The sequence below is a fragment of the Physeter macrocephalus genome, chromosome 17 (genome assembly GCF_002837175.3).
Source record: "Physeter macrocephalus isolate SW-GA chromosome 17, ASM283717v5, whole genome shotgun sequence".
NCBI classification, from domain to species: Eukaryota; Metazoa; Chordata; class Mammalia; order Artiodactyla; family Physeteridae; genus Physeter; species Physeter macrocephalus.
The window spans coordinates 51683129-51709661 of NC_041230.1; the positions used below are offsets into that span (position 1 = coordinate 51683129).

At 52.1% G+C, this 26533-nt stretch overlaps 1 protein-coding gene across 1 annotated transcript in view; it reads left to right on the plus strand.

Moving 5' to 3' along the window:
- Window positions 1-2386: 2386 nt before the first annotated feature.
- Window positions 2387-26533, plus strand: part of WFDC1 (WAP four-disulfide core domain 1) — a 27803-nt gene continuing 3656 nt past the window's right edge. Inside the window, exons 1-5 of the mRNA XM_024125094.3 lie at window positions 2387-2608; window positions 16050-16233; window positions 20187-20270; window positions 21371-21511; window positions 25822-25863. Coding sequence (XP_023980862.1) covers window positions 2465-2608; window positions 16050-16233; window positions 20187-20270; window positions 21371-21511; window positions 25822-25863 — 595 coding nt within the window. The 5' untranslated portion in view covers window positions 2387-2464. The remainder of the gene's footprint in view (window positions 2609-16049; window positions 16234-20186; window positions 20271-21370; window positions 21512-25821; window positions 25864-26533) is intronic.

The window sequence follows — 26533 nt, forward strand, 5'->3', positions numbered from 1 at the left end:
GGAGCACGGGCTCTAGGCGCACGGGCTTCAGTAGTTGTGGGTCGTGGGCTCAGTAGTTGTGGGTCGTGGGCTCTAGAGCGCAGGCTTAGTAGCTGTGGTGCAAGGGCTTAGTTGCTCCGCGGCATGTGGGATCTTCCCGGACCAGGGCTCGAACCGGTGTCCCCTGCATTGGCAGGCGAATTCTCAACCACTGCGCGCCTAGGGAAGTCCCACCCTTTGTATTTTTAAAGGAGATATTTTCCTCCCTTTCTGGAGGGAGCAAAGCTGTCAGCAGGCAGCGGCTGTCAGACTCCTGTGGGCAGGCCTCGCCAGCTGGCCTCTGGCAGCAGAGGAGTTGAAAAGCCTTGCCAGCTCCAAGGCTTTCCCAGAGGAAACCCCTCCCACAGATCTGCAGGAAGTCACACTCAGGCTTGATGAATCCCAGGAGTGCAGCCCATGAAGCTTGGGATCAAATCCAGGTCTCCAGAGCTCAGATAAACCAGAAGGACCTCCGCCACGTGGAACATAAAGTTCTGAGGCTTGGCAGGAACTGGGGAGGAGTTGCCCGCCCTGACATCATGAGGGGCCCCAGGCCCTGGCCGGCCCCCTCGGCCCCAGCTGGGAGCATCCAGGCTGGCTGTCAGGCCGGGATCCTGCCTTGTCCTGATCAAAGGAAAGCGGCTGCTTTCCTGGGTAGATTTGTACCATGTTTATTTCTCGACTCAGAGCCTTTTCTCCTTCCACGTGAAACCCGGAGGGCAGCCGTGTTCCCAGAATAGTCACCCCCTGTCTTGAAGACTTGGGAAGATCTCTTTTATAAGTTAATGTTGGGCTTCCCTGGCGGCGCAGTGGTTGAGAGTCCGCCCGCCGATGCAGGGGACACGGGTTCGTGCCCCGGTCCGGGAAGATCCCACATGCCGCGGAGCGGCTGGGCCCGTGAGCCGTGGCCGCTGGGCCTGCGCGTCCGGAGCCTGTGCTCCGCAACGGGAGAGGCCACGGCGGTGAGAGGCCCGCGTACCGCAAAAAAAAAAAAACCACAAAAAAACAAAAACAAAAACAATAAGTTAATGTTTACAAGAAATTAACTGACGGCACACAGCTCGGTGCCTTGGGTCCCTATGGTCTGAATACAGCTGAGGAACTGATAGCTCAATTGAAGAACGTTTATTGAGCACCTACTGTGGCCACGCCCTGTGCCATGTCCCGAGGAGAGCGCCTGGGAGGCCAGTCATGAACGGGGGCTTTGGGAAACACGCCTGGCTTTTGTGACCATCTCTTAGTCCGTAGACCAGGGATACGCCTTTGTGTCATGATGGTGACATTTATTCAGTGCATTGGGCCAGTGCCTGCTGAGCGCTGTGCAAGGCACAGGGGTGCGAGCAGTGAGAGAGACGTGGGTACCTGACCTTGAGAGCCTGCAACCTGCTCCAGGGTGCGGCAACTTCCCTCTGCCGCTGTAGTGAGTGACCGCAAACTCAGCGTCTCACATGAGAGAAGTGCGGAGCAGTGAGCGTCCCGCAGACACAGAGGCTGAGCTGGGACTCAGCCCAGGGGCTCTAAATCCAGAGCTCGGCTCCCTCCTGCTTCGCTTGGTAGCGTGTCACAGCGATCAGATGGGGCTTGGGCTGAGCCCCAGCTCTGCGACTACTGCCTGACTTCAGGCAAGTATTGTACCTCTATTTACCCATCTGTAAAATGGACATCAAAGCAGTGCCTGGCTTGGGCTTGCTGAGAACAGGCGATAAGAGTATAAAGTTTGTGAAATATAGATCCTTGTATAAAACACAAGCAAGCCAACATTTATAGCACACACTTATGACGTCTGTGAAGCACTTTACACACACACAGTTGCAGAGAACTCTCCCAAGAAACACACGAGGCGAGTAACTGTCCACACGCCCACATTAGAGCGGAGGTGACCAGGGTTCAAGGACGCTCTTCCCACGGTGACGCGCTCCACTGGTCGCCGTTCGGCAACAAGTCTTCCAAAGAAGCTTTTGTGGGCAGAAGAGTTTGTCAGACCAGCTCAAAACTTGGACAAAGTAGCAGCCGGAAGCCCCCCACCCATTCCCTGCGTGCCCACCCCACCCCCCAGAGCCAGCACACCTCCTGGGGAGGGGACCCCCCCCCCAGCCTGCAAGGAAGTACTCCTTATCCCCGTGTCACAGGGCCACTCCCGGCCACGTCTCCAAGCAGCGTGATACCCCCGCCTGCTGCCGCTGCCTTCTGAGCTGCCTGGGCTGCAGACGTCTGGCTTGGAGTCTCCGGGGCCAGATGCAATAGGGCAAGCTAAAAATAACCCGGTGGGCGGCCCCCATCGGGAGTGCGGGGGCGGGGGGGCGGGGGCCCTGGGCTGGGCGCGGACACATGATCCCCGGGACCCGGCCGAGTGGAGCTGAGACCGTCCGGCAGACCGTGCAAACTTCCAGGACCGCCCCCCGCGCCCCGGCCAGAGGGCCCCTCTCGTCTGCCCATCTGGGAGGAAATGCCTTTGACCAGCTGCAGGATGGACAGCGGCCGGAGGAAGGTCAGCTGGACTCTGTGCTTCCTGCTACTCCTCCTGGAAGCCAGTTCTGCCAAGAGTATCTGGAAACGGGCACTGCACGCGAGGCCGGCGGAGCGGACCCGTGTAAGTGCCGGGCTGGGGGCGGCCGGGAGGAGATGGGTGATCCCCGCGCCGTACGGTGTACAAGCGCCCCGCCCAGGCGCGGACAGGACAGGGCAGGCGTCCTTCTTTCTTTATCCGAGTCGTACCAAAGTCGGGTGGGGAGCCGATGGAACTCACAGCCCTCAAAAGACTCCGCGAGCCTGGGAGTAAAGAAGCCAGGGGCCCCTAAAAATGCACAGGGCGACGGTGACGTGCTTTTGCCTACCCACGTTCACGTTCTCCTGACAAAGAGCACCTGATTTTAGAGTCCGAGGGCTTAAAACTGAGTGTTTGTCTCCACAATCAATAACCAAATGTCGATAGTCGATAGGATGTAATTATGCTTCCGTGCCGTTCCTGACTCATTCAGTAAACATTTAGTGGAAACTGCTCCGGGCCGGGCGCTCTGTGCGTTCCTGGAGGTACAACATGGAGAAACCAGCTCCCACCCTGCAGGGTGGTCGAGTGGGGGAGGCAGTCAGGTGACATGTGACAGCAATACAAAGGGTTGGCACGCTGTGCTGAGAGGAGCATGCGCCCTGCAGCCCGAAGTCTGGACAAGCTCTGCTTCTCACAGGCTGTGTGACTTCAGGAAAGTTGTTTCACATCTGTGAGCGCCGGTGATCTCATCTGAAAAAGACAGATTGATGCGTTCCTTTCAGTTCATCAAATATGTATGTTTGATCGCCACTGTTTACCTAGGTCACTGTTGCCCTAGGCTGTGGGGATACAGACTTATATGTCCCCAAGCCTTGGGGGACTCGTGTTACCCCACAGGGCTGGGCTTGCAGAGAATGAATGAGAAGTGAAAGGAAAATGTATACAAGCACACCTGATCTTATTGTGCTTTGCAGATGCTGCGTTTTTACAAATTGCAGGTTTAGTAAATCTGCCACCACTTCCAACTTTTTCATTTTTACTCTATTTGTTATGTTGATCTGTGGTCAGTGATCTTTGATGTGACTATTGCGAAAAGGTCACGACTCACTGAAGGCTCAGGGGATGGTTAGCATTTCTCAGCAACAGGCTATTTTTTAATTAAGGTGTGTACATTGAGTTTTTTAGACATAATGCTATGACACACTTAATATGCTACGCTATAATGTGACCCTAACTTTCAGATGCACTGGGAAACCAAAATATTCATGTGACTCGCTTTCTTGCAGTGGTCTGGAACCAAAACCACAGTATCTCCAAGGCGTGCCGGTAGTGTATTTGGTGACAAGTGTTGAGAAGGGAAATAAAGCAGGAAGGGGACTAGGAGAGAGAGTGGAGGTGGGAAGGGTGTCACTTTAGGTCCCCCACCCCAAAAGGGAGCACAGAGGCATAGAAGCTTCAGGAAGGCAATACCAGCACTCTCAGCATACGGGTGAGCAGTGTAAATGACTCCATATCTGTCAAACACAGTGCACAGCGAGTGGTCCTTGCGTCTTGGTGACTTTTACTCAAATATGAGGAAATTGGTTGGTGTTTGCTTCCCCAGGTGGAATGCAGGTTCCTCACAGTAGGGCCTGATTCTGTCTCCCTCAGTGCAGTGTTCCTGGTGCCTGCCATGAAGTAGGCGCCCCATATATTCTTGTGGGTAAATTATGGGCAAGCGCAATGGAAGCACAGAAGAGTGTGTGCAGCTCTGCCCCGAGAGAGTCAGGGAGGGTTTTCCAGGATCGGGGACATTCAACCCAGGGCTTTGAAGGATGAATAGGAGTTTTCCAGGTGGAGAAGAGGGAGAAGGGAATGTTTAATGACCCCAGGCACCATGTGAAATGAAACTGTATTGAGGCTAATCTCAGCCTCCAGGGCTCACACACTATAGGTCAGGCAGGAGGCCACATGGGTGTAGAAAAGCATAGTAGCAAGTGAAATGGTGGTAGGTATTTGGAGGGAGAAGAGAGACCCTTGTCAGGTTGGACTCCCCCGTGCTCTTCGCCGTCCCAACAGGACGATTTAGGCCTCAAAGCATCCAGCACTTTGGTTCTGGGACCACAGAGGGATTTCCAGTACATCATCTGGCCTTATCTCCACCTTGTCCTGGAGCGTCACAGGGGCTGATGCCGTGACATCTCATTAGGAGGAACGAGGAGGCTGGGAGGTTGGGGACGATATGCACTGGGGGTCGGGAGGAGTCTCTTTAAAAACACAGGCCTGGGTGGGCTTCAGGAGCCAAATTACTGCTAGCCACTGTTTGTCAGAATGCAAGCACTTTGAGTTTGTACTCACTGGACTGGAACTCTTCCCTGCTATCAGCAGACGTCAGCTTCCCTCTCCGGTGCCGAGACATGGGAGAGGTTTGTGCCAAGATTGTGCCTCACAGAGAGCCCCTGGGGAAAGAGAGGCTGTCGACTGGTGGCTCAGAGGATAAGGAGGTTGGGCAGGGCGCCAGGCCTAGGAATTTTTCAGTGACATCTCTAAGGAGCTGTGCAGCCTCAGGCTGCTGGCCGCCCCTCTCTGGGCCTCAGGTCATTACCTGGGAAATGAAGACAAAGGACCCGATGACCTCCAGGGCCCTTTCAGTTCTGATTCTAACATCCATGCAGATGGACAACAGGGAATCTAGGAGTAACAGGAAGCAGCTCCGCACATTCAGGGGCGAGACTTCGTATGTGGCCCCCATTGCCCACCCCAGGCTGGGTCAGCTCTTCAGCCTTGGCCCTGGACCCCATGGGGCAGGTCAGGGCGCGGAGAGGCCAGGTGTTCAGGATTATGCTGAAGCCAGCTCATACCCACTTCAGAGGGTTAAACAGAGCCCTTATTAAAAACGAAGTCATATAAACTCATATAATTTACATGAAAAGGGAAGCAAGGAAATCCTCCTTATCAGAAACATATCACTTCCTAATTATTTTGGTTGCATTCTTACCATTCTCCCTGCTCTCGAGGTCGTTCATGTCTGCGGCATCTGCATGGTAGAAACACCATCTATCGAGGAGCTATTACACTTCTCTTCCCAACTCCTCATTCAGTGGCCCCACATTGGTAGCTTGCAATCAGCCCCAGTGAGAGTGTTTACACCATGGAAATTGGCAAAGGCTGCACATGGAGGACTGGGTGTTAAACCCAGACCCGCACGTGGCTGCCTGCGTCTTGGCTCCTCCCCTTCTCAAAGCCCCGCCCCTTGACAGAGGGGGCAGAGGGGGCTGAGGGGGTCCGGGGCATTTCCTGGAAGCTGTGTGCATTTTCCTGCCCAAGAGACAGTGCCTGAGAGGAAGACACGGGAGGCCCTGTAGGGAGGCTTGTAAGGAGGAGAAGGCTTGTCCTCCCTGAGCCTCTGTTTCCTCGTCTGCAGCGTGGGAGACGGCAGTGCTACTTTGCGATCCAGTGGAAACACCCCGAGAGCCTTCAGCTTGGTGCCTGGCCAGGGAACACCTCTCTCTGTGTACTAATAAAAACAAAACAAAGACAGATATTTACGAGGCCAGATAAGATGGAAAGGAATAGGCTAGGAAGAGGGGTGTTTGTCAGGGGCCCAAGAGGCTTTCTGGGGAGCTCAGGGTCAGTTCTGTGGAGCTGGTGTTTTGGGATTTGCTTTCCTGCCATTTGATGAAGGTTATAAGAACAGTTCTTTGCTGAGTGTTCCTATGTGTCAGGCCAGGCTATCTCAGGATCCCCTGAACAAACCTACCAGGTGGGACTTACTGTAGCCGCCACGTCGGCCTGGGGACTGGGTAGCCCCATGGTCCCCGTGTGTCACTGTGGCTGTGTGTCTGTTTTGTACCCTAAGCTCCCATTCAGGGCAGCTGGAAATGGCTAGGCAGTCTGCGCCCTGCCCAAAGGTGCCTGCCCGGCGGAGGGGCGGCGTGGGGCTGCAGCAGCCCAGAGCGAGGATGTAATGCATCCTGCCGGACGGGGCACCCCTTTGCGGTTGGCCTGCCCAGAGCAGCATCTTCTGGTGCCGAGCACAGAGGCCCTGTGCAAGGCGTGTTCCGCAGTCTCCCCAGGCTGGTCCTCCTTTCCCTTGTTACTTCTGTGAGCTCCAGAGCTTTCTGGCGCATCTTTTATTTTTTGCTAAGTTAGCAAGAGTGGGAGAGGCGGGTGGCCTGGAGCTGTGGGTACCTCTACTCCGCTCTCATCATTCCCTGAGTCCTGAATCCTCACCTTCATCCTGGAAGCTCTGTCCTCGGAACACGCTCTGCCGGCACACGGGACGGGCCAAGGTGCTCGGGTCCATCCCGTGGCAGCAAACAGAGCCGAAGGACCACGGCCTGGCTTCCTCAGCCCAGGCTGGGACGCCTCTGAAGAGTGATCTGCACAGTTTCTCAGAGGTCGCCCTTGGCTTTGAGCTCCAGGTGCCTAGGGCGGTCACCTGGGCGTGAACCGTCCCCAGACGGCCCCCCGCTTCCCTGCCTCACGTGCCCCTCCCCTGCTAGAGCTGCCTGGGACCCTCTCGCAAATATACCACCTGCACTAAAATCCTAGTCTCAGGGTTTAATTTTGTCTCCCCTACCCCCAGAAAAGATCTGTTCAAGTCCTAAGCCCCGGTGCCTGTGAATGTGACTTTATTTGGGAATAGGGTCATTGTAGTGTAATTAATTAAGATGAGGACATATTGAAATTAGGTGGGCCCTCAATCCGATGTGATGAGGCTGGTGAGCTCAGAAGAAGACAGGAGAGACAGAGACACACAGGGAGAAGGCCGTGTGGAGACAGAGGCAGAGATCAGAGTGATGCATCTCAAGTCAACGAACTCCAGGGATTGCCAGGAGAGAAACATGGAACAGATTCTCCCTCACAGCCTCAGAAGGAACCAACACTGCCGACGCCTTGACTTTGAACGTCTGGCCTCCAGAGCCGTGAGAGAACACAGCTCCACTGTTTTAAGGCCCCCAGTCTGTGCTGTTTGTTACAGCGGCCCTAGCACGCTCATACGGTCGGCCTCTGGGAACCAACATAGTCAGTTCTGTTGCTTGCAACCAGCAGCCCCAATGGTAGACTCTTCCCAGATGAGGGAATTCCAGCCAGAGCAGAGAGTGACTCTCCCCACACCATTCTGGCCGTGGACTGGTGAAGCTGTCACTGTGCCCTCAGAGTCCTAGAGGCTTTCCTTGCTCCTTGAAAGATGTGAGATGGAGTGCACCCCTGCAGGACCCCATCCTCAGCGCCCCGAGGATGCATGCATCTGGAGGGGAGGGGCTGCTCAGTGGGCCCTGGAGCGTTCATGGTCGAGAGCCCACAAGTCCTCCCTGGGGGCTGGAGAGAGGGGACGTGTGACGTACCGCGGTGAAGTGCCCCACTGTAGGCTCGGCCATCCCCGAGGGCCTAACGCAGAGCCTGACCCGTCACAGACTCTCAGAAACATTTTAAGAACGAGGGGGAGGAGCTGGATGGATGGGCAGGTAGATGGAAGGAAGGAAAAATAAATGAATAGTGTGACTTTGCGGGTGACTTCCTCCTCTCTGAATCTGGCTTCTGTACCTGAGGTTTCAGTCCTGAAATTGATTCCAGGTGGAAACGAGCAAGGGGAAAAGTATCCAAGAACCATGTGGTTATAATCTGGGACCCTGCATGCGAGGAGGCAGGAGAGCAGAGGGAAACTCACCTGTCATAGTGGCACTAGTCACGGTAACCAAAGTGGAAACAGCCCAGATGTCCATAAGCTCAGAGGAGATCAACAAAACGGCGTCCATCCACACAATGGAATATTATTCAGCCATAAAAAGGAATGAAGTACTGAGACCCGCTCCAGCATGGATGAGCCCTGGAAACGTTACGCTCAGTGAAAGACGCCAGTTAGAAAAGACCACACAGCCTGTGATCTGTCTGTGTGAGATGTCCGGAAAAGGCACATTCCTAGGGACAGAAAGTAGATTAGACGTTGCCAGGGGCTGAGGGGGTGGGGATGAGGAGGGACTGCTTAGTGAGAATAGAAGTTTTCCAGAAATGAACACAACATTGTAAATCAACTATACTTCAGTTAGAAAAAAAAAAGAATTTGTTTGGGGTGATGTAAATATTTTAGAAATAGATAAGAGGCAGTTGTTGCCCAATATTGTGAATTTCATCAGTGCCATAGAATTGTACACTTAAAAATGGTGAAAATGGTAAATTTTATGTTGCATTGAGTTGGCCAGAAAGTTCATTTGGTTAGTGAATATATTGTTCAATAAAATTCTTGGTGAAAACGAAAAATGTGTCTTTTATTTTTGCTTAAAACCAAGCAAACTTTTTGGCCGACCCCATGTATTTTACCACGATAAGTTTTTTAAAAAGCAGTGGGAACCTAAGGTACATCTTAGGGATTCTGTGAGGGGCTCCTGGTCAGGCTTTTCTTAGCTTCATGGTCCCCTCCTCAGAGGCCCGTTCCCTGATCCCCTAAGATTTAGGTCTCTCTTAAAAGTTTTCTTAACTTCTCGACTTCCTCTTCATAACATTTACCTCCCTTATTGTGATCTGCATGATTTTTTTTTTTATTCTGGCTTTGTTTCATTTTTCATTACCTACTTTCACAGATAAACAAAAAGAAAGCAATTCGTTTGCTTTCTGTGTGGTGTTGGGTTGGTGTTTGTCACTTGTCCTGGAGCTGAGCCACGCGTGAAGGCAGGGCCAGCGTCTTCTGGTTTAGGTCAGCTCTCCTCACGTGCAGCCAGTGCCCGGCACGTGGTAGTCCTGGGAACTATGAATTTACTGTGAAATGAATGACTAGATTACATTAAAACCTTCTAGAGCAGAAGAGAAGGGATGCAAAGTTCTAGAAGACTCTCAGGTGCATAGCAGGGCTCAGTGGACACCAGCTGGAGGAGGTGGCCGAGTTTGCACTCTTGCCCTCGACATGCACTGAGATGGCTTGTCCTGGTGTGAGATCCTGGGTTTTTGAGTACCTCCCTGAGGAAGTCCCGTTAGCCACTCACCAAACTCTGCTCCTGGAGCCCAGCGTGTGCTGGAGGTCTCAGGGCGTCAGGAAATGGCATTCAATGCACACTGAACTCTAAGCCCTCTGTTCCAGGGCGAGACATATTTTTAGATCTTTGACATCCGAATTCCAGAGGAAGAGCAAGTAAAGCTTAGAAGAAAATTGGCTTTCTTCCTGCACCAAGCAAACCAGTCCTGGGGTGCATATTTATTGGTCAGGCCGTTAACTCTCTGGAACATTCCAAAGAAGGGTAAAGCTCTTGCAGGGGAATGAAGGGGGTGGAGTGCAGAGGGAGGGGTGTGGGTAAACTGGGGCAGCTTTGGAGACTGAATTCTTTCTCCTTAAATGGAAATGGTTTCAATTTTTTTTCCTGATTATGAAAACAATGATGTTTACTCTGCAACGCATTCAGACAATACAGAAAGTCACAAATAAGTAAAAATATTTTAAATTCTCCGAGACACAAGCTCTGTTGACATTTTGGTATGTGTGAGTGCCTAGACTCTTTCGTGAAGCAGTTATGCTCGGCACACGTTGTTTCCTTAATGGTATTTTGCTCATATTGTTTAAAATTTTTTTGTTGAGATGAAATTCACATGCTATACAATTAACCACGTTACAGTGGACAATTCAGTGGCATTTATTGCGTCGACAATGTGGTGCAGCCACCACCTCTGTCTAGTTCCAAAATATTCCCATCACCCCAAAAGGAAACCTAGACCCATTAAACAGCTGCTCTGCACTCCCCTTCCCATCCTCGCCCCCTGGCAACCACCAGTCTGCTCCCCGTCTCCATAAATTTCCCTATTCTGGACGTTTCATTTAAACGTGATCATACAATACGTGGAATTTGTGTCTGGCTTATTATTCATATTGTTTTGTACCATGCATTTTTCATTGAACGATATATGGTGAATATGTTAATATGATAGATCCGTGTCCTCTTTTCAAAGACTCCTATGGTGTTCCAAGGTATGGATCTGCAGTTATTTATTTATCCAGCCTCCTTGGGTTGGACATGCAGGCACTTGCTTCAGTGGACTCTGGATTTGGACTAGTGGAATTGGGCTTCCCACTGAAGCAGCCCAGAATTGGCATTTCCCTACCTGCTTCCTCTATATCAGAAGAAGAATGGCTTTGCAAATCTATAGAGGCTTCCAAAAAAATCCCCTCAAGGTATGAAAAAAAAAAATAGCCACCAGGTCGAAACCTTAAGGGAACCATCTTTATCCAAGTAGGGCATGCAGCTCTGGGACATTCTTGTCCAAGCTGTACCGTAAATGTATGTTCAGCAGCTACTTTGAAGCAGACTTGCTGTACCATCCTTTTGCAGGGATGAAAATGAAAGATGGAGATCATGGGTTGTCTGGGACGTTCGTGCAGGACGTTGTCAGTCAGGGGTGAGCTGGGATTTGACACGCTGTTGTGTTATTTTCAGCTGAGTGGCAACCAAGGGCTGGGGCTGGCTGGGGCTGCGGAGAGCGGGGGCCAGGACGAGTTCTTTCCAGAGCGCATCCCTTGGGGAGGCAGTTACATGACTACGTCCAGAGCAGGGGCTGGTCCAGAGGTGGGCAGGAGGCAGGGGCGTGTGAGAGAGGGGGGCCCTGAGCTGACAAAACGGGAAGAGTCTCACAGGTGAGACTGAGAAGCAGCTCCCCAGATCCAGGCTCCTGGGACAGGAAATGGCCAGAGTCAGACAGACCCAGGTTTGAATCCTACCCTCTGCTACTGGCCAGCCGTGTGACCTGGGGCAAGTGCCTTTAATATTTCTGTGTCTCAGTTTCCTCCTCAGTAAAGTGGGTTAATAATAGCGGTGAGGGTTATGAGGGTTATGCTGAGAATTCCGTGAAATTCAGTATGTGAGGACCTAGCACAGCGTTGGCACACAGTGGGAGCTTAATAAATGCTGCCTGCCCTGCAGTGATTATGAATCAGCCTGCCCCAGTTCTGAGCCTGGCGCTTCCCCATATGGTGAGTATGTGCCTCAGTTTCCTCACCTGTACAATGGGGTCAGCAGGTGTAACTACAGGGGAGCGACGGATGCTACCTCAGGGGACCCTCAGGGAGCAGTGCTGGGGCGGCTGCTTCCTCTTAGGAACTCTGCCAGTTGTTTGCCCCCATCCCCCCCACCGCCCCCCCTCCCTCCCTAGAAATGATGGCGCTGCTGCGGGAGGGTTTCTTGCTTGCGTGTCTTTAGACCCCAGTTAGATCCTGAGCTCCCTGGGGGCAGGGACCGGCTCATAGGTTTCTTTTGCATCTGCCTCAGTATCACAGATAAAGCATCGTCAGTGTGTGAGTGAATCGAGGGCGGGAAGGAGGGAGGAAGCAGGAAAGACCGAAAATAAAAGTAATGATAAAACCAACCTATCGGCATCGCTGAGCAGAGCACCCACAGATGTGATCTCATCTGCTCCCTCCACAGATCCCTGCAGCGGGCACTTACTTCTGGGCCCATTTTGCAGGTGAGGAAAACGGAGGCTCAGAGCGGTCATTTTCCTGTATGATGACACAGCTTACAGGGGTCCAAGCCAGGCTCATCTAATTCCCACACCTGAGCTCAAATCCCTGACTGTTGAGGAAGTCACGGCCTCAGCGCCGTCCATCCTGGTACACTTGAAGGTGGGATGTAACTCCTAAGTTCTTGCCCCAAAGGAAGAGGAGGCATTAGCTGGGCAAGGACAGGGAAGAGTTCTGGGTGCAAGCAGCAGTGTGCAGAAGGCTCCAAGGCAAGGAGGGGTTGGGGGTCCTAGCAAACCTTCAAACACTGACCCCAGACTTATATTCTGGATGCATTCTTCTGGCTTCAGGAGGCAGGAGTTTAATATGACCCTTCTCTGCCGGTGGCCTTGGGCAAACCTTTGATTCTCTGAGCCTCGGGGGGCCTCATCTGTAGAGTGTGGATAAAACAGGAGCTGCCCCTCCTGGACTCACGTGACCAAAGGCGTGTGCAGATGCTGGGGGAAAGGTACAGCATTAAACAAACACGAAGGGACAGCTCCCCATCAGTGCAGGCCACCTGGCCTGCGGAGCCACCTTCACAGGGACATTGTGCAGGTTATTAAACGCCTAGAAGGATGAAGGATGCCTGGCACGTGGTGAACCGCCAGTAAGTGCTGCCGGGCACTCTCACGCCTCCATCATTCTCATCATCACAGCTTTCAATCGACCACAACAAGAATGAACTGAACACCTGCTCTACACCAGGCACGGTCGTAGGTGCTGGGGACCCAGGTGGGAAGAAGACCGAGTCCCTAGGAGGACACGTTGTAGCGGGGAGAAAAACAATAAACCGAACAGTGAATCAATACACGGTCCTCCCAAGCGTGATCAGACGTTTGGCGCTATGTAAGGCAGGCAGAGGGCAACGGGGAGCGCCAGCTACGGGCGCCTGTGAGCAGAGACCTGGACCAAGTGAGGGCTGGAACCAGCCGGGCGTCTCAGGAGGGAGACACAGCCCGCGCAAAGGCCCGGAGGTGGGACCTCAGAGAGGCCAGGGCACTGGCCAGGAATGAGCAAGGGGAGAGCGGTGGGACGCCAGGAGGGAGGCCAGAGAAGTGGAGGGGCAGGGGCATGGGGCCAGCTGGGGTCTGACCTTTAACCCAAGGACTTTGGCCTTTTACCTTTAACCCCCGTGGGCTGGGAAGGTGATCTATTTATTCTGTTTATAAAAGTCCGTTCTTTCTCGGAACACCAGGAAACACCCTTTGTTTAGGACCCTCTGTGAGCATCACCTTGCATGACATGAAATATTTTTCAAAACATTTAATCCTTTAATCTGGGCCCCTCCATGAAATCGGTTCTTTATCACCCAGAACCATCTGTTGTTCCGGCAGCACCATAAATCACTGGGGCGATTTGACTTCTAAGGCGCTTATCTCTTGTTTTCTCCAAATTCTGAGAACCGACATTTGAATTTTCCCTGGACAGCGCCCCTGTCGGGGGCTGCCCTTAGGAAGTCACCCACCTGGGAGGCATTGGAGGTGGGTGGAAAGCGTTTCCCGTCTGATCTCCAGGTTCTGTTAAATTTTATAAATGAGGCTTGATGTGAAAACAGGCTGGGCGGAAAAACCAGCCGTCCCTTCCCAGCCACGCACAGGCATCCTCCCTCACCCTCCGAAGGAGGCCAGGGCAGCTGTCACCTCCGATTAGGATTCAAACGGCGGGGCCCCAACGTGGGTCCGATGTTGCTAATTCTTAAGAAAATGAACTGAGTTAATGGTGCGGGATTATGTGCCCTGCCTGCATCTTGGAAATTATTCCTGAGGATACAGGAATTTGGGGCACCCAGCCGAGCAGAGGATGGCAAAAAGGCTGAACCAGGAGTTAGACGATCCAGGAGTTACAAGGTTGCCCCTTTATTTTGGCTTCGTTTCCGCCAAATGTTGGCTCTGTATTCAGTTTTGCTTTTCACAAATTAAATGATTTATATAAGGGAGAAAAGATGAATTCTCTGGATACAAACTACACAAAATAGATAAGCAACAAGGGTCTACTGTAAAGCACAGGGAATTATATTCAATATCTTGGAATAACCTATAATGGAAAATAATCTGAAAAAATATATATGTATAACTGGATCACTTTGCTGCACACCTGAAATTAACGCAATATCGGAAATCAACTCTGCTTCTATTTAAAAGGAAAAGAATTCTCTGGCTGAAGCAGAGAGGGCCAGGAGCCCCACCCTTCCCAGATTGCACCCCTACCCCTCTCCACTTGGTCACGGTTTCCTCCCCCCCCCCGCCCCGCCCAGTCTTAGCCCCTGTGAGGGGGTCCCTGGGAGGTAGTCTGAGAACCACTGGTCCTTGTGGTTGCACGCATTGGCAGATGCGTCTGGTCGGGACCTGTTCTCTGTGACCCGACGCCCCCTACTGGGCGCTGGGAGCAGCGCGTGGAGTTTGCAGCCACCGCAGTAGCTGTGGCGGAAGGATATTCACGCATCCTTGACCTTTGAGGGCATACACCATTGTGTAGCTTGCCTTTTATTTCTTTATTTACTAACATATAAGGTTTTTCCTGTCATTAATCATTCTTCTTAAGTACTTCTACCTTTTAAGTTTTTTAATTGTCTTCTTTAAATTGAAAAAAAAATCAACGAGTTCATGGCAATATATATATACATTGGAACCTGTGCAAAAGAGCATGCAATAAGGGGAAGCAAGTGTACAGTAAGGAGAACTCTCCCTTGGCTTCAGCACCTAATTCTTCTCTCCAGAGGCAATCTTTGACCAACGGCTGCTGTGTGTTCTTGTATATCCTTCCCAAGATGTTTTAGGCCTGTTAAACATATGCATATTACATGTGTGTGCATATGACTATTTGAAAACATAGGTGAAGAGCAGACAAACTGTTCTATATCTTAATTTCCTTCATGAGCCACCATCGCTTGGGGATCTCTCATCAGCAGGTTTTAGTGGCTGCGTGCTACTCCAGTCTGCAGACATGCATTATTTACTTGGACAGTACAAGGTGCAGGGTTTTGAAATACATATATGTTGGGGGAGATCGGGGGGTCAGTAGGGAAAGCATTTTAGATGGGTGGAGCGGTTCGGGCATAAGCCGGAGGCGGGGCAAGCCAGGGTGGTTCTTCCCCCAGAGAACCTACTCCGTGTCTAACTCTGTGCGTGAGTGTGCCTGTGTGTGTGCGCACACCTGTGTAGGTATGGGTAAGACCCGCCCTCCATGCACCCCACCTCCATATCCAGAAGCAGAACAGTGTTCCCGGCACGGATGGGGCCTGGTGTGACTTGAACTCTCCCAACCCCACCTCTAAAATGCTTATTTTATTGGTAATGCGTCCACACTTCCTATATGTTAAATAGGATATCATATTTTTAACTCTTTCTGGAAACATGGTACCAAAAAGTGTGAAAATCCTGAGTTCAGCTCCGTGAATCCCCACAAAACGAACACACCATGGAACCAGCACCCAGATCAAGAAGCGGAACGGGGCCAGCCCCCCGGGACCCCAGACCCCCTTCAGGTCACCACCCACCAGGTGACCACGCTCCTGTTCTCACACCAGACATCAGCTTTGCCTGTTTTTGAACGAAAACTATAGATGGATTCACACTATATGTTCTCTTGTGAGCTGACATTTTTTTTTCTCAATGTTATGCCTGTGACGTTTATCCAAGCCGTTTGCTAACGTGAATTTATTCATTTTGTGTGTGATCTGTACATTCTCAAAGCTCTATATAAAACACATGAATTGTAAGAAGTATATAAATATGTGTGTGTGTATCTGTTGTGTTTGTATACATACATATACATATATATACCCTATTTTATATGTAAATGCATACATATATGTACATACATACATATAAACATCAGGATAGACGCTTAACATACAACTCTTACCCAGATCCGTTTATCCTTTTTGCTGCTGATGGGCTTACGGTCATTTCAGCGGGGGGCTGTTACAGAGAGAAACAGCACCCTTTCGCCCCGAGAGCAACCCGCTGAGGCTGGGGCTGCTGGGATCACGCGAGGACGCGGCGGCTCGGGAGAGGCCCAGCGACTCGCCCGCGGCGCCCAGCGCCCGCCCCGTCCCGCTGACGCCCCCTCTTCCCGCAGGCCGAGGAGGCTGGCGGCCCCCGACAGCCCCGCGCCGACCGTTGCCCGCCGCCCCCGCGCTCGCTGCCCCCCGGCGCCTGCCAGGCGGCGCGCTGCCGGGCCGACTCTGAGTGCCCGCGGCAGCGGCGCTGCTGCTACAACGGCTGCGCCTACGGCTGCCTGGAGGCCGTGCCGCCCCCGCCAGGTAGGCGCTCCAGGCCGGGGGGGAGGGGTGGGGGGTGCGGGGAGCTGTCCTGCCCGGCGCTGCCCGACCGGAGGAACAGCTGCGCTGAAACCTGGACCGCCTGGGCGGGCCGCCCCGTGCGATGGGAACATAGCGCGCTCCCGGAGCAAGCGTCCAGCTGCATGCGCTGAGCGCCTGCTGTATGCGGGGCCCGCCGCCGCCGGCACAGGGCTACGGTCCAGGGGCCGCCCGTTCCGAGGAAAATACCCCTCCTATGAAGATGGGGGAGAGTTCTCATTAAAAAATCCAGATTTCCAGCTTTTCCTTTTTAAAAAAAATTTTTTTTAATTTTATTTATTTTTGGCTGCGTTGGGTCTTCCTTGCTGCGCGCGGGCTTTTCTCTAGTTGCGGCGAGCGGGGGCTACTCTTCGTTGCTGTGCGCGGGCTTCTCACCGCGGTGGCTTCTCTTGTTGCGGAACAGGGACTCTAGGGCTTGGGCTTAGTTGCTCGCCGCATGTGCGATCTTCCCGGACCAGGGGTCGAACCCGTGTGCCCCGCGTTGGCAGGCGGATTCTTAAGCACTGTGCCACCAGGGAAGTCTTCCAGCTTTTCTTCAAAACACTGGACCGCATTCCCTGGGCCACCATCTGCTGGAGCCTCAGGTGCCCCTAGGAGGCAGCGGGGGCGGCCTCCAGGTTTCCAGCGACCCCACAAGGCCCACTTCACTCATGACGCCTGGCCCTGGGGGTATTTGAGATGGAGACCTGACAGCTTAGCGGTCCAGGTGGGCATGCAGACTCCGGGGTTCACATCCACTGGCTAGCTGGTCACCAACTTCAACCCGCACTTGTAAAGCAGGGCTGAAAGGAGACTGTGCAGCTCACGCGGAGTGGCCCATCCGGAAGTGCTCGGCCCCGCCTCCGGCAAGGAGCAGAAAATCAGTAGGATGTTAGTTGAATCTGAACGGGAATCTCTTTGGGAGACACAGCCCTCAGGGGTTCATCTGCGGAGGGAAGGAGTTTCAGATCCCTTCTGGAGAGGTTTGGGAGGGGAGGGAAGGGAGCCTGCGGGGGATACAGGGTGGGGCTGATTATGGGCAGCTGAGTGGAGAAAAGGTGCCCTGAAAGTTTCCTCTGCTGCCAGTTCTGCTTGGGGCTGAGCCTCTGGAGGACAGCAGCCTGTTAGGACTGCACTCTCAGCCAGGGGCTGTGGTCCCCCTGGGCCTTCATTACTGAGGCTACCCCCTCCTCAAGGCCAAGGTAAGAACGAACACACTCAGTTCTCTTTGGGGTGAGGTCACAGCGACGACAAGGGGCTCGGCACCCTTAATAATGCTCATAATGCCTCATGGCCACGCTGGCTCCTACAGGGCCTTTTATGAGAGAGGCAAAGTGGCGCCCCTTCCTGGTGGAGGAAGCACATAAAAGTATGCCCATCTGGTTGGACAAGTCAAAAAGGTGCCCCTGCCTTTGGACTGAGACAGGGCATAGGGACTCCAGCCTTACTAGCTGCCTAGAACAGGTGCTTCTGAGCAGTGCACAAACTGTACAACTGTCCATGCCCTTCCAAATAGTCTTTCCTTACACCATCTCATTTAATGCTCACACAGTCCCATGGGGTGGAGAGACCACCATCAGCCCTGTTTTACAGCTGAAGGCACGGGAGCTCAGAGAAGCTGAGTACGTTGCCCAAAGTCACACAGCAGGCAGAGCTGGCATTTCAATTTAGTCTTCTGACTGTGGAGAAGTGTCCACTGCCTTAGGCTCTGAGTGTAGGGATATGGGGCCCCAGGCTCATCTGTGGGATCCCTCACTGCCCAGAACATCCTCCCCCGAGACACCCACACAGCTCACTTCCTCACCTCGTTCAGATCTCAGGCAGAGGTGGTCACTTTCTCAGGGAAGTTTCCCTCTCTAAATGTTAATCTTTCCTCTGGCCATTGCTTACTGCCTTCTGGCTTAAGCTTTCTTTATGGCCCAATCTAGAATATTGTGTTTCATTTGTTTCCTGACCATTCCCCTGACTTGAAGGTCAGCCCCATGAGGCAGGAAGTTCGGTTTGTTTCACTCACTGCTGTATCCCCACTACCTAAAATAGTCTCTGGACACATAAAAGGTACTCACTGAAGAGTGGATGAATCAATGAAGGCCTAGCTTTCACTGGCCAACGGGAAGGGCCGACAAAATAATGGTCAGTCATAATAAGAATTATGATAATAATATCTAGAACAAGGTTCCCCACCCTTGGCACTCGTGACGTTTGGGCTTGGATCATTCTAGTTGGGGTGGGTAGTGGGGCGCTGACCTGGGCAGTGCATCATCCCTGGCCTCCACCCACTAGATGGCAGTGGTGCCCCCACCCCACACTGTCACAACCAAAAATATCTCTAGACTTTACTAGATGTTTCCTCGGGGGGCAAAATCGCTCCAGATTGAGAACCGCTCATCTAACATGACTTGAAATGCACCAGGCCCTGTTCTAAGCAGCTTACACACTTCCTTGCAGGCAGCCTGTGGGTTTCCTCCAAAGCAGACCCCGAGATAAGTTCTTGAGTGAGGGGAGTTTATTTAGCAGGTGATCCCAGGAAGTTCTAGGTGGGGAGCAGAGAGGCGAGACCCTGGGCCTCCAGGCCTTTAGGGTCTGCATATTGATGGGAGACCTTGACCAAATCTCAGTATTCCAAAAAGTATAGCAAAATGTGTACATTTCCCCGTACAGGAAAAATTAATCCATTTCCTATTTAGTAAAAAATAGCATTGAAAATACATTTTCTAACATTAAGTCCGAGGCGGTGGGGAAAAGGAGGGAAGAACCAGAAGACTGGAAATAGAGCCTCTGGAACCAGGTCTCACCCCTCTCGTTTGGAAGTTGTAAACTGCTGGTTCTGCTGTTTCCATTTCCACGCTGAGAGCGACCATCTTATAACCATATTGTGCTCTTTTAAAGAAAAAGCTAACTGGTATTTTTACCAATCCCTATCTAGGTACTTTCAAAGGCACTAGACAGCACATCAGTCTCTATTTTGGAGTCAGACTAAAGCAGAGGTCATAAACGAACGTGATCCCAGACCAGTTTTATTTAATCTCCAAAGTACTTAAAATTTAAAAAAATTATTTGCCAACATTTAAAACCAAAAGTTTATATTTTTTAAAATATAGACCTAAAGTTAAAAAAAAACACACAAAAAAAACCACCCAGAGGCTCTGGGAACAGCTGGCCAGAGCTGACCAGCCGCCGACCCACTGAGGCAGGAACACTCTCCAGTTGGCCGTGATCCTACCCAGCCTACCTTTCTCCTTTATGTTACCTATCTGTCCCCAGAGGCATTTGGGTTTTCAATCCCTATTTGGGGTTTTGAAGACCTTCCAGTCTACTACATGGTCACTCTTCCCGTTAAAAATGTATGGGTTAGAGAACAGGCCATGATGCTGTAACAAAAAGACCCACAAACTCAGGGGCCCAACCTCTTAGACATTTACTTCTCCCTTGGTTAAAAGGCCGGAGTCGACAGGTGGTCCATGACAGGCAGGTGGCTCTGCTCCAGTCATCCAGGGACCCAGGTGCCCTCTGTCTCGTTGCTCCACATGGTCCAAGTGGCTCCCAGTGTGCAGGAAGCGGGAAAGAGAGAGGGAGGGGAGCCGACAGGTAACCATACAAGGGAAAGCTGGGATGTGGCGTCGTTACTTCTGATCATATCCAATTGGCCAGAACTCAGTCACATGGCACACCTTGCTGCATGGGAGCCTGGGAAATGTAGTCTCCAGCTTGGCCAGCCAGTGCCTAGCTGAAACTCAAGAGTTCTGTTACTAAAAGGAAGGGATGAACTTGTGCTGGGGAACTGAGTTGGTTGTTTCTCCTGTGGGGAGGCTCTGTGTTTCATCATGAGATGTAGGCTCCCCATCCCCAGAGGCTGGGGCATTTCTCAGCTGCCTTCCTTAGGAGGGCCTCGATTTAACCATCTATTATCTTGTCAGTTTTAGACTGGCTAGTGCAGCCGAAACCTCGATGGCTTGGGGGCAACGGCTGGCTCCTGGACGGCCCTGAGGAGGCATTGCAAGGTACCTGCAGGGTGGTGCCCAACCCGACAGCAGAGCCAGGGTCCCCCCTTCTCAGGTGCCCCCAGAAAGCTGATAACCAGGGTCAGCCTCTGCTCCGGCAGGCTGCCTGCCCTCAAATACCTGGCCCGCTTGGACCCTCCCCACCCCGACACGGAAGGGGATGGCTGGGTCTTGGCCAGGCTCTCAGAATCCCCAGAACAGTGTGGGGTTTGACTGTCCCTGGCAATGGGGCCTCCTCCCTGGGTGGAGAATTCAGAGGGAGGGGGCTTGGGGTTTCCAGACCCCTCAAGTCACCATAAGGGGTTCACTGTCCCCTGCTGACGAGGCCTCCTTCCGGGGTGGGTGGAGAGCAGTTTCTGAAAGGAATGGCAGGCAGGCCCAGGGGCCTGGACCACTGCGGGGATGTGGCTGTGAGGGAGCCTTTGCGTTTGTGCAGCTGTGCTTGTGACCCTACGTACGTCCGAGCGCGTGACCGTGTCTGTCAGGGCGTGCAGCTGTGCGTGAAGCCGGCTGGCTGTGCTTGTGGCCGTGGGTCTGAGAACTTGTGCATCCGTGTTTGTGCAGATGTGTGCGACTGTAGGGGTGTGTGTGTGTGTGTGTGCAGGACGTGTGTGCGTGTGAACGTGGGTGTGGATATGGCCGTGTGTGTGTGTGTATACGTGTGTTAGGACTTGTGGGTCGGCAAAAATGTGCGTATGTGATGTGTGTGTATGGGATTTTGGTGGGTAAACATGTATGTACGTGTGATTATAAGCACGAGCATATGTGTTTCGTTGTGTGGGGATGAACATACATGTACTGGGTTGGCCAAAAAGTCCGTTCGGTTTTAAGTAAAACTTGACGTTTTTCATTTTCACAGAGAACTTTTCTCGAACGACGTGTTCGCTAACCGAACGAACTTTCTGGCCAACCCAATATGCATGTCACCATGCATGCATGCGAGGGCATGTTTGGGATCCTGTGACTTTGGGCTGCCCCTGTGTGCATGTGTGTGTGCAGAGACCCCAGGCACGGCGTGGGATCTGGGGTGCAGATGAGAGGCGGCCCCTCTGCCCCCATGGGGGCCACCCCTGAGCCCCCCGCGTGTGTGTCCCCCGCAGCAGAGGCCTGCAGCACCACAGAGGACGGGGCCGAGCCACTCCTCTGCCCCTCAGGCTATGAGTGCCACATCCTGAGCCCGGGTGACCTGGCTGAGGGCGTCCCCAACAGCGGGCAGTGTGTCAAGCAGCGCCGGCCGGCAGGTGAGTGTGGACATCGAGCCTCACCCCACTCTCCCCGGAACCCCCCACGGGAGACCCGTCCCAAAGGAAGCCCCCGGCCCCCGAGCCTGGCCGCGCCCTCCTACTGTCCCCTCTCTGCCCTGCCCCCCTCCACCTTCTCCCTCCTCATCTGAGCAGGATGCGGGCAAACCCCAGCTCGGCCACCTCCTGCCTGGCTGACCTTGGGGTCAGTTGTTTCACATCTCTGAGCCTCGGTTTTCTTATCTGTAAAATGGGGCCACTTCATGCTGGGTTATGGGGATTAACTGAAATCATACGTGTGATGCCAGAGCAGAGACAAAAAGGTGCTCAGTAAAAGTCGGATCATTTATATCTAGCTATCTATCCATTTTAAACTGCACAGAATTTGAATTGTCTGAGAACCCTTAACTTCTCTCTGCTAGGACTGCTCAGTGTGACTTAATTAGTATTTGTCTTTGGAGACAAGGCAATAAATAGTTCAGGGAAGGGCATGAATAGTGTGGCTTTAGTTTGCATACTTTTCCCCAGGGGGGCAAGGACGACAGAGGAGGGACTGCTGAGGGTACCTAAAAGCCACTCCAGCCTCCTGCAAGGTGGAAGGTCGAGAGGTTAGGTGTGGCATTTGCCAGAAACGTGTGGCAAATGAAGAACCGGGAACTTCAGGGAGATGGAGGGTAACCATGTCAAAGTTGAGCTTATTGGAACTTTGACAGCATACCCTCCAGGGCCCACGTCCCCACGTTAGCATCTCTTAGTCCTAATAGCTGAGGATAGCACCAGGGTCAAAATCGAGGACAAAGAACCCATCACGTGCATTATCTGCCAAAGCATTTCTTTTTCCTCATTTGAGAATTTATTTCTCTGAGGTGTTTCAAGAAAGACGTCGATGTTAAAGCTGTTACACGTTTAGTATCAGCATCATTGCAAGAAATAAAATTATGAGACATGGAACTGTCTCAGGAATCCTGGTTCCTGGAATTCTGAGCTTTGAAAAAAATGACGTATAAAAGGATTGGAACCAACCAGGAATCTGAGATTTCTCCTACGTTCCACTTGCTATTTAGGGTTATGAGTAGGTTCTCCAGCCAGACAGCCAGGGTTCCAGTGGCCACTTGGCCCCTTGCTGCTGTGTGTGGCAAATCGCCCCACCTTTTCAGGCCTCGCTTTCCTTATCTGTAAACAGGGCTAATAGTAGTTAAGCTACTTCACGGACTCTTTGAGGCGCTAGTGAGTTAATCCATGTAAATAAACCATGTCTGTAGTTTCTCAAGCACAGAACCGAATCCCTTCTGCTGGCACCACTGCTGTCTGTAGACACCACGGTGGACGGAGTACGCAGGTGGACGGCACGCGCAGTCCTTCGGACGGACGTACAACCCCAAGAACGGGCCAGCCTGTAGGAACCTGCTGGAAGGGGCAGCTCTTTCCAGAAGAGCTGGGGATGGTAGGGGATAGTCAGGAGTCCTCTGAACCGAAATGTCATTTTTATAACTGGAAAGGCCTGGAATGACGTGGCCTTTCTCGTCTCATAATCTTGCTCATTCAGGTATATGACCTCCAAGACCAGGGTAAGCCAGACAGGTTCAAACCCGTTCTCGAGGTACCAAACCAGTTCAAAAGGGACCCACTTCAAGGGCGGAGATAAACAAAGAGACGGTCAGGTGACTGTACCGATGACAGCCGGGGTTGACCGAGGCCTTTGTGGGTGCTCCCCTAAGCTTCAGCGCGAGCCTGCGAAGGCAGAAGTGTGACCAGGAGCAGCGTCGGGGGTGCTTAAGACCGCAGGCCACTGAAGGGGGTTCAAATGCTGCGGCATTCTTCCTGGGTGACCTTGGGCAGCTAACCTAAGCGTTCTTAGCCTCAGTTTCTTCATCTGTAAAATGGAGCAATGAGGGTCATGACAGTCATTGCTCCTTGGGGTAGTGATGAAGCTGGAATGAGAGAACACTCACAAAGCGCTTAGGGCAGCGCCTGACACATAGTAGGTCCCCAGCCAGTGTGCGCCGCTGTCACCTGTCTTCCGGAAGAGGGAGGACTGGAGATCAGAAACGTGCCCAGACAATGCACACACCTAACAGGGAGCAGGGTGAGAATTCCAAGCCTGGCCACCTGCTCCAAAGCCCGTGGGTATGTGTCCTCCCCCACCCACAGGAATGATCGGAGCCTTCTAGATAGAAATGGAATTGAAATTTCCCCTTGCCTTGTCCCCAGAGGGCTGTCACTTAGCAATAATTATTGGTAATTGTACAGGAGTTTGGAAACATCTTAAATTCCAACAACTTCCCTTGGAGCAACGGTCTCGGGGAATAGAGGAGCACTCTTGTCCCAGGGTAACCAAACAAGAAGCCTTGGATTTTAAGCTTTTAAAAAACTGCATATTTGAGGTAATTTCTTTTTTTAATTTTTTGGCTGCGTTGGGTCTTCGTAGTGGTGCACGGGCTTCTCGTTGCGGTGGCCTCTCTTGTTGCGGAGCACGGGCTCTAGGCGCGTGGGCTTCAGTAGTTGTGGCACGTGGGCTCAGTCGTTGTGGCTCACGGGCTCTAGAGCGCAGGCTCAGTAGTCGTGGCGCACGGGCTTAGTTGCTCCACGGCATGTGGGATCTTCCCAGATCAGAGCTCGAACCCGCGTCCCCTGCATTGGCAGGCGGATTCTTAACCACTGCACCACCAGGGACGTCCTGAAGTAATTTCTGACTTACAGAAAAGGGGCAAGGAGAGTCCCTTGGACCCTCCACCCTAATTCATCAATTGTTAAATACTGTTTCCTTTATCCTGCTCTCTCTGCCTCTCCCCCAGCCCTGCACTCTCTCTCTATATATAAATCCACGTAGTTACTTTTGGGGACTGTCTGAGAATCAGTTACAGATCTCGTGCCCACGCCTGAGATGCACGTCTCTGCTGAGAGCCGGCTGCTACCGGGGGCCAAGGTCTGCCCTGAGTTCAGCCTGGACCCTGACGTCTGAGGAGTTCATGTCTTTCTTGAGAGGAAAATGAACATCAGCACAGGCCGTAGATCTGATTTCTCGGAGAGCAGAGTCGGGGTCCTCGGTGCATCTTTTTATTTTACTTTATTGAAGTATAATTGACTTACAATGTCATGTCAGTTTCAGTTGTACAACACAGTGATTCAGATATACACACACACATCTATATATATATCTGTTCCTTTTCAGGTTGTTTTCCCTTAGAGGTTATTACAAAATATTGAGTAGAGTTCCCTGTGCTAGACAATAGGTCCTGGTTGGTTACCTGTTTCATACATAGTCGTGTGTATATTTCACTCCCAACCTCCTAATTTATCCCTCCCTGTGCATCTTCTGCGTGGGTTCCATGCTGCTCCGATACTGACCATCCAAGACTGAGATGTGGGAGGTGAGCCCCACCCCGACTCTTCCCTCTGACAAAGTGACTTCACTGGGTGCTGCCTGGGAGGGATAACAAGGCGGCACACCCCAGAGCAGGGGCTCAAATCCATAGGTTTATTTTGTAAAAGTGACACTTCTGGTACACACACCTGGTGTGAGGAAGGGGTCCGGCTCCGCACAGACCACCGTCTCCTGCCCGTGGCATCAGGGGCCAGAATCCACCCCCAGGGCGAAGGGAGGAGCAGGAATGTTTCGGAGAGCCTCCGCCGGCCTGGAAGCATTTTGCCATTTGCTTCGGAAAATAGCTGTAAATGGAAACATCGTTGTAAATGGTAGTGTTGAGGTTGCTGATAAGCTCTCTGCCCGAGGGTGTGGATCAGCTGTTGGTTCTGTCGCCTTGTACAAATAAATGGCAGTGCTGGTCCCGGACACCCTGATGATTTTTAGGATAGCCACAGAAGAGAAGGAAACAAAATGCCCGCTGAGTACCTAAATATGATTTTTATTGAGATATGATTGGCATATAACATTAGTTTCAAGTGCACAAATGTGCTTTATTAACCTTATAGCAGTCCGATGAGACTGATACACAGAGGGGGAGGAGTGAGTTTGCCGATAGACGCGTTGCCAAGGGAAACGTCTGCATGATCTGGCCAGATTTCTCCACTCTCCCCAACTCCCACCAGAAAGTGTTTTACTGCTGTGACAGGGTCGGGGCTGAGGAAGGAGGCGGTTGAGGACAATCAACAGTGGAAATTGGGTCGTTCTGCTCCTGCATTTAATCGGCTGCAGTGTCACACGCCACTGTAGCTTCTGGAAAATTCCACCGCACACTTGTGAGAGAATGAGAGTGGAAAACACAAATAATTTCTTAGCATTGTTATGAAAATAGTTTTGGCCTTATAAACTCCCCGAAAGGAGTTTAATCCCTTCACTTCTTTTCCAGATGGGCGATTCTTACGACACAAATTTTACAAAGAATATCCAGGTAAGAGAAGAACCATTCTTACTTTGCGGAGGGTACTAAAAAAGGCAAGTGGGCATTTCTGGGGTGAAGAAAAGAAACCCAATGGACTGTTCTGAGAACTACAGTGTGAAGCTGCTACGAAGGAAAATGACTGTATTCTCCCTGGTTGCTTTTATGCTGTCAGATGGCATGTTGGGGGTAAGGTGCTAGTATGCCAAGATGCTTCTGTTGCGAAAAATCTCTCCTCTAGCCTGTGTGGTCCTCCACGTGGGCGGGAGCCATTCCAGGCTGCAGGCTGGGACTGAGGCAGCAGCTCAGGGGTGGCTCATAGGGGACAAAATGGGAACTAGATTGGGAAATAAGGTAGAAGCCCTGTCGTCTGATGGTGGGCAAGAGAGGCTCACAGCAAACACAGCTTCATGCTAAACATCCGAACCTGGGACTAGACATGCAAAAGTTCCTCCTACTTTCATTGAGGGAATTAGAAAATATGGTTGACACCATCCCTCTAGCCAATCATCCATCCACTTATTCATCGCTCCATCCATGCACCCATCCATCCATCCATCCATGCACCCATCCATCCATCCATCCATCCACCCATCCATCCATCCACCCATCCATGCACCCATCCGTCCATCCACCCATCCACCCATCCATCCATGCACCCATCCATCCATCCATCCATCCA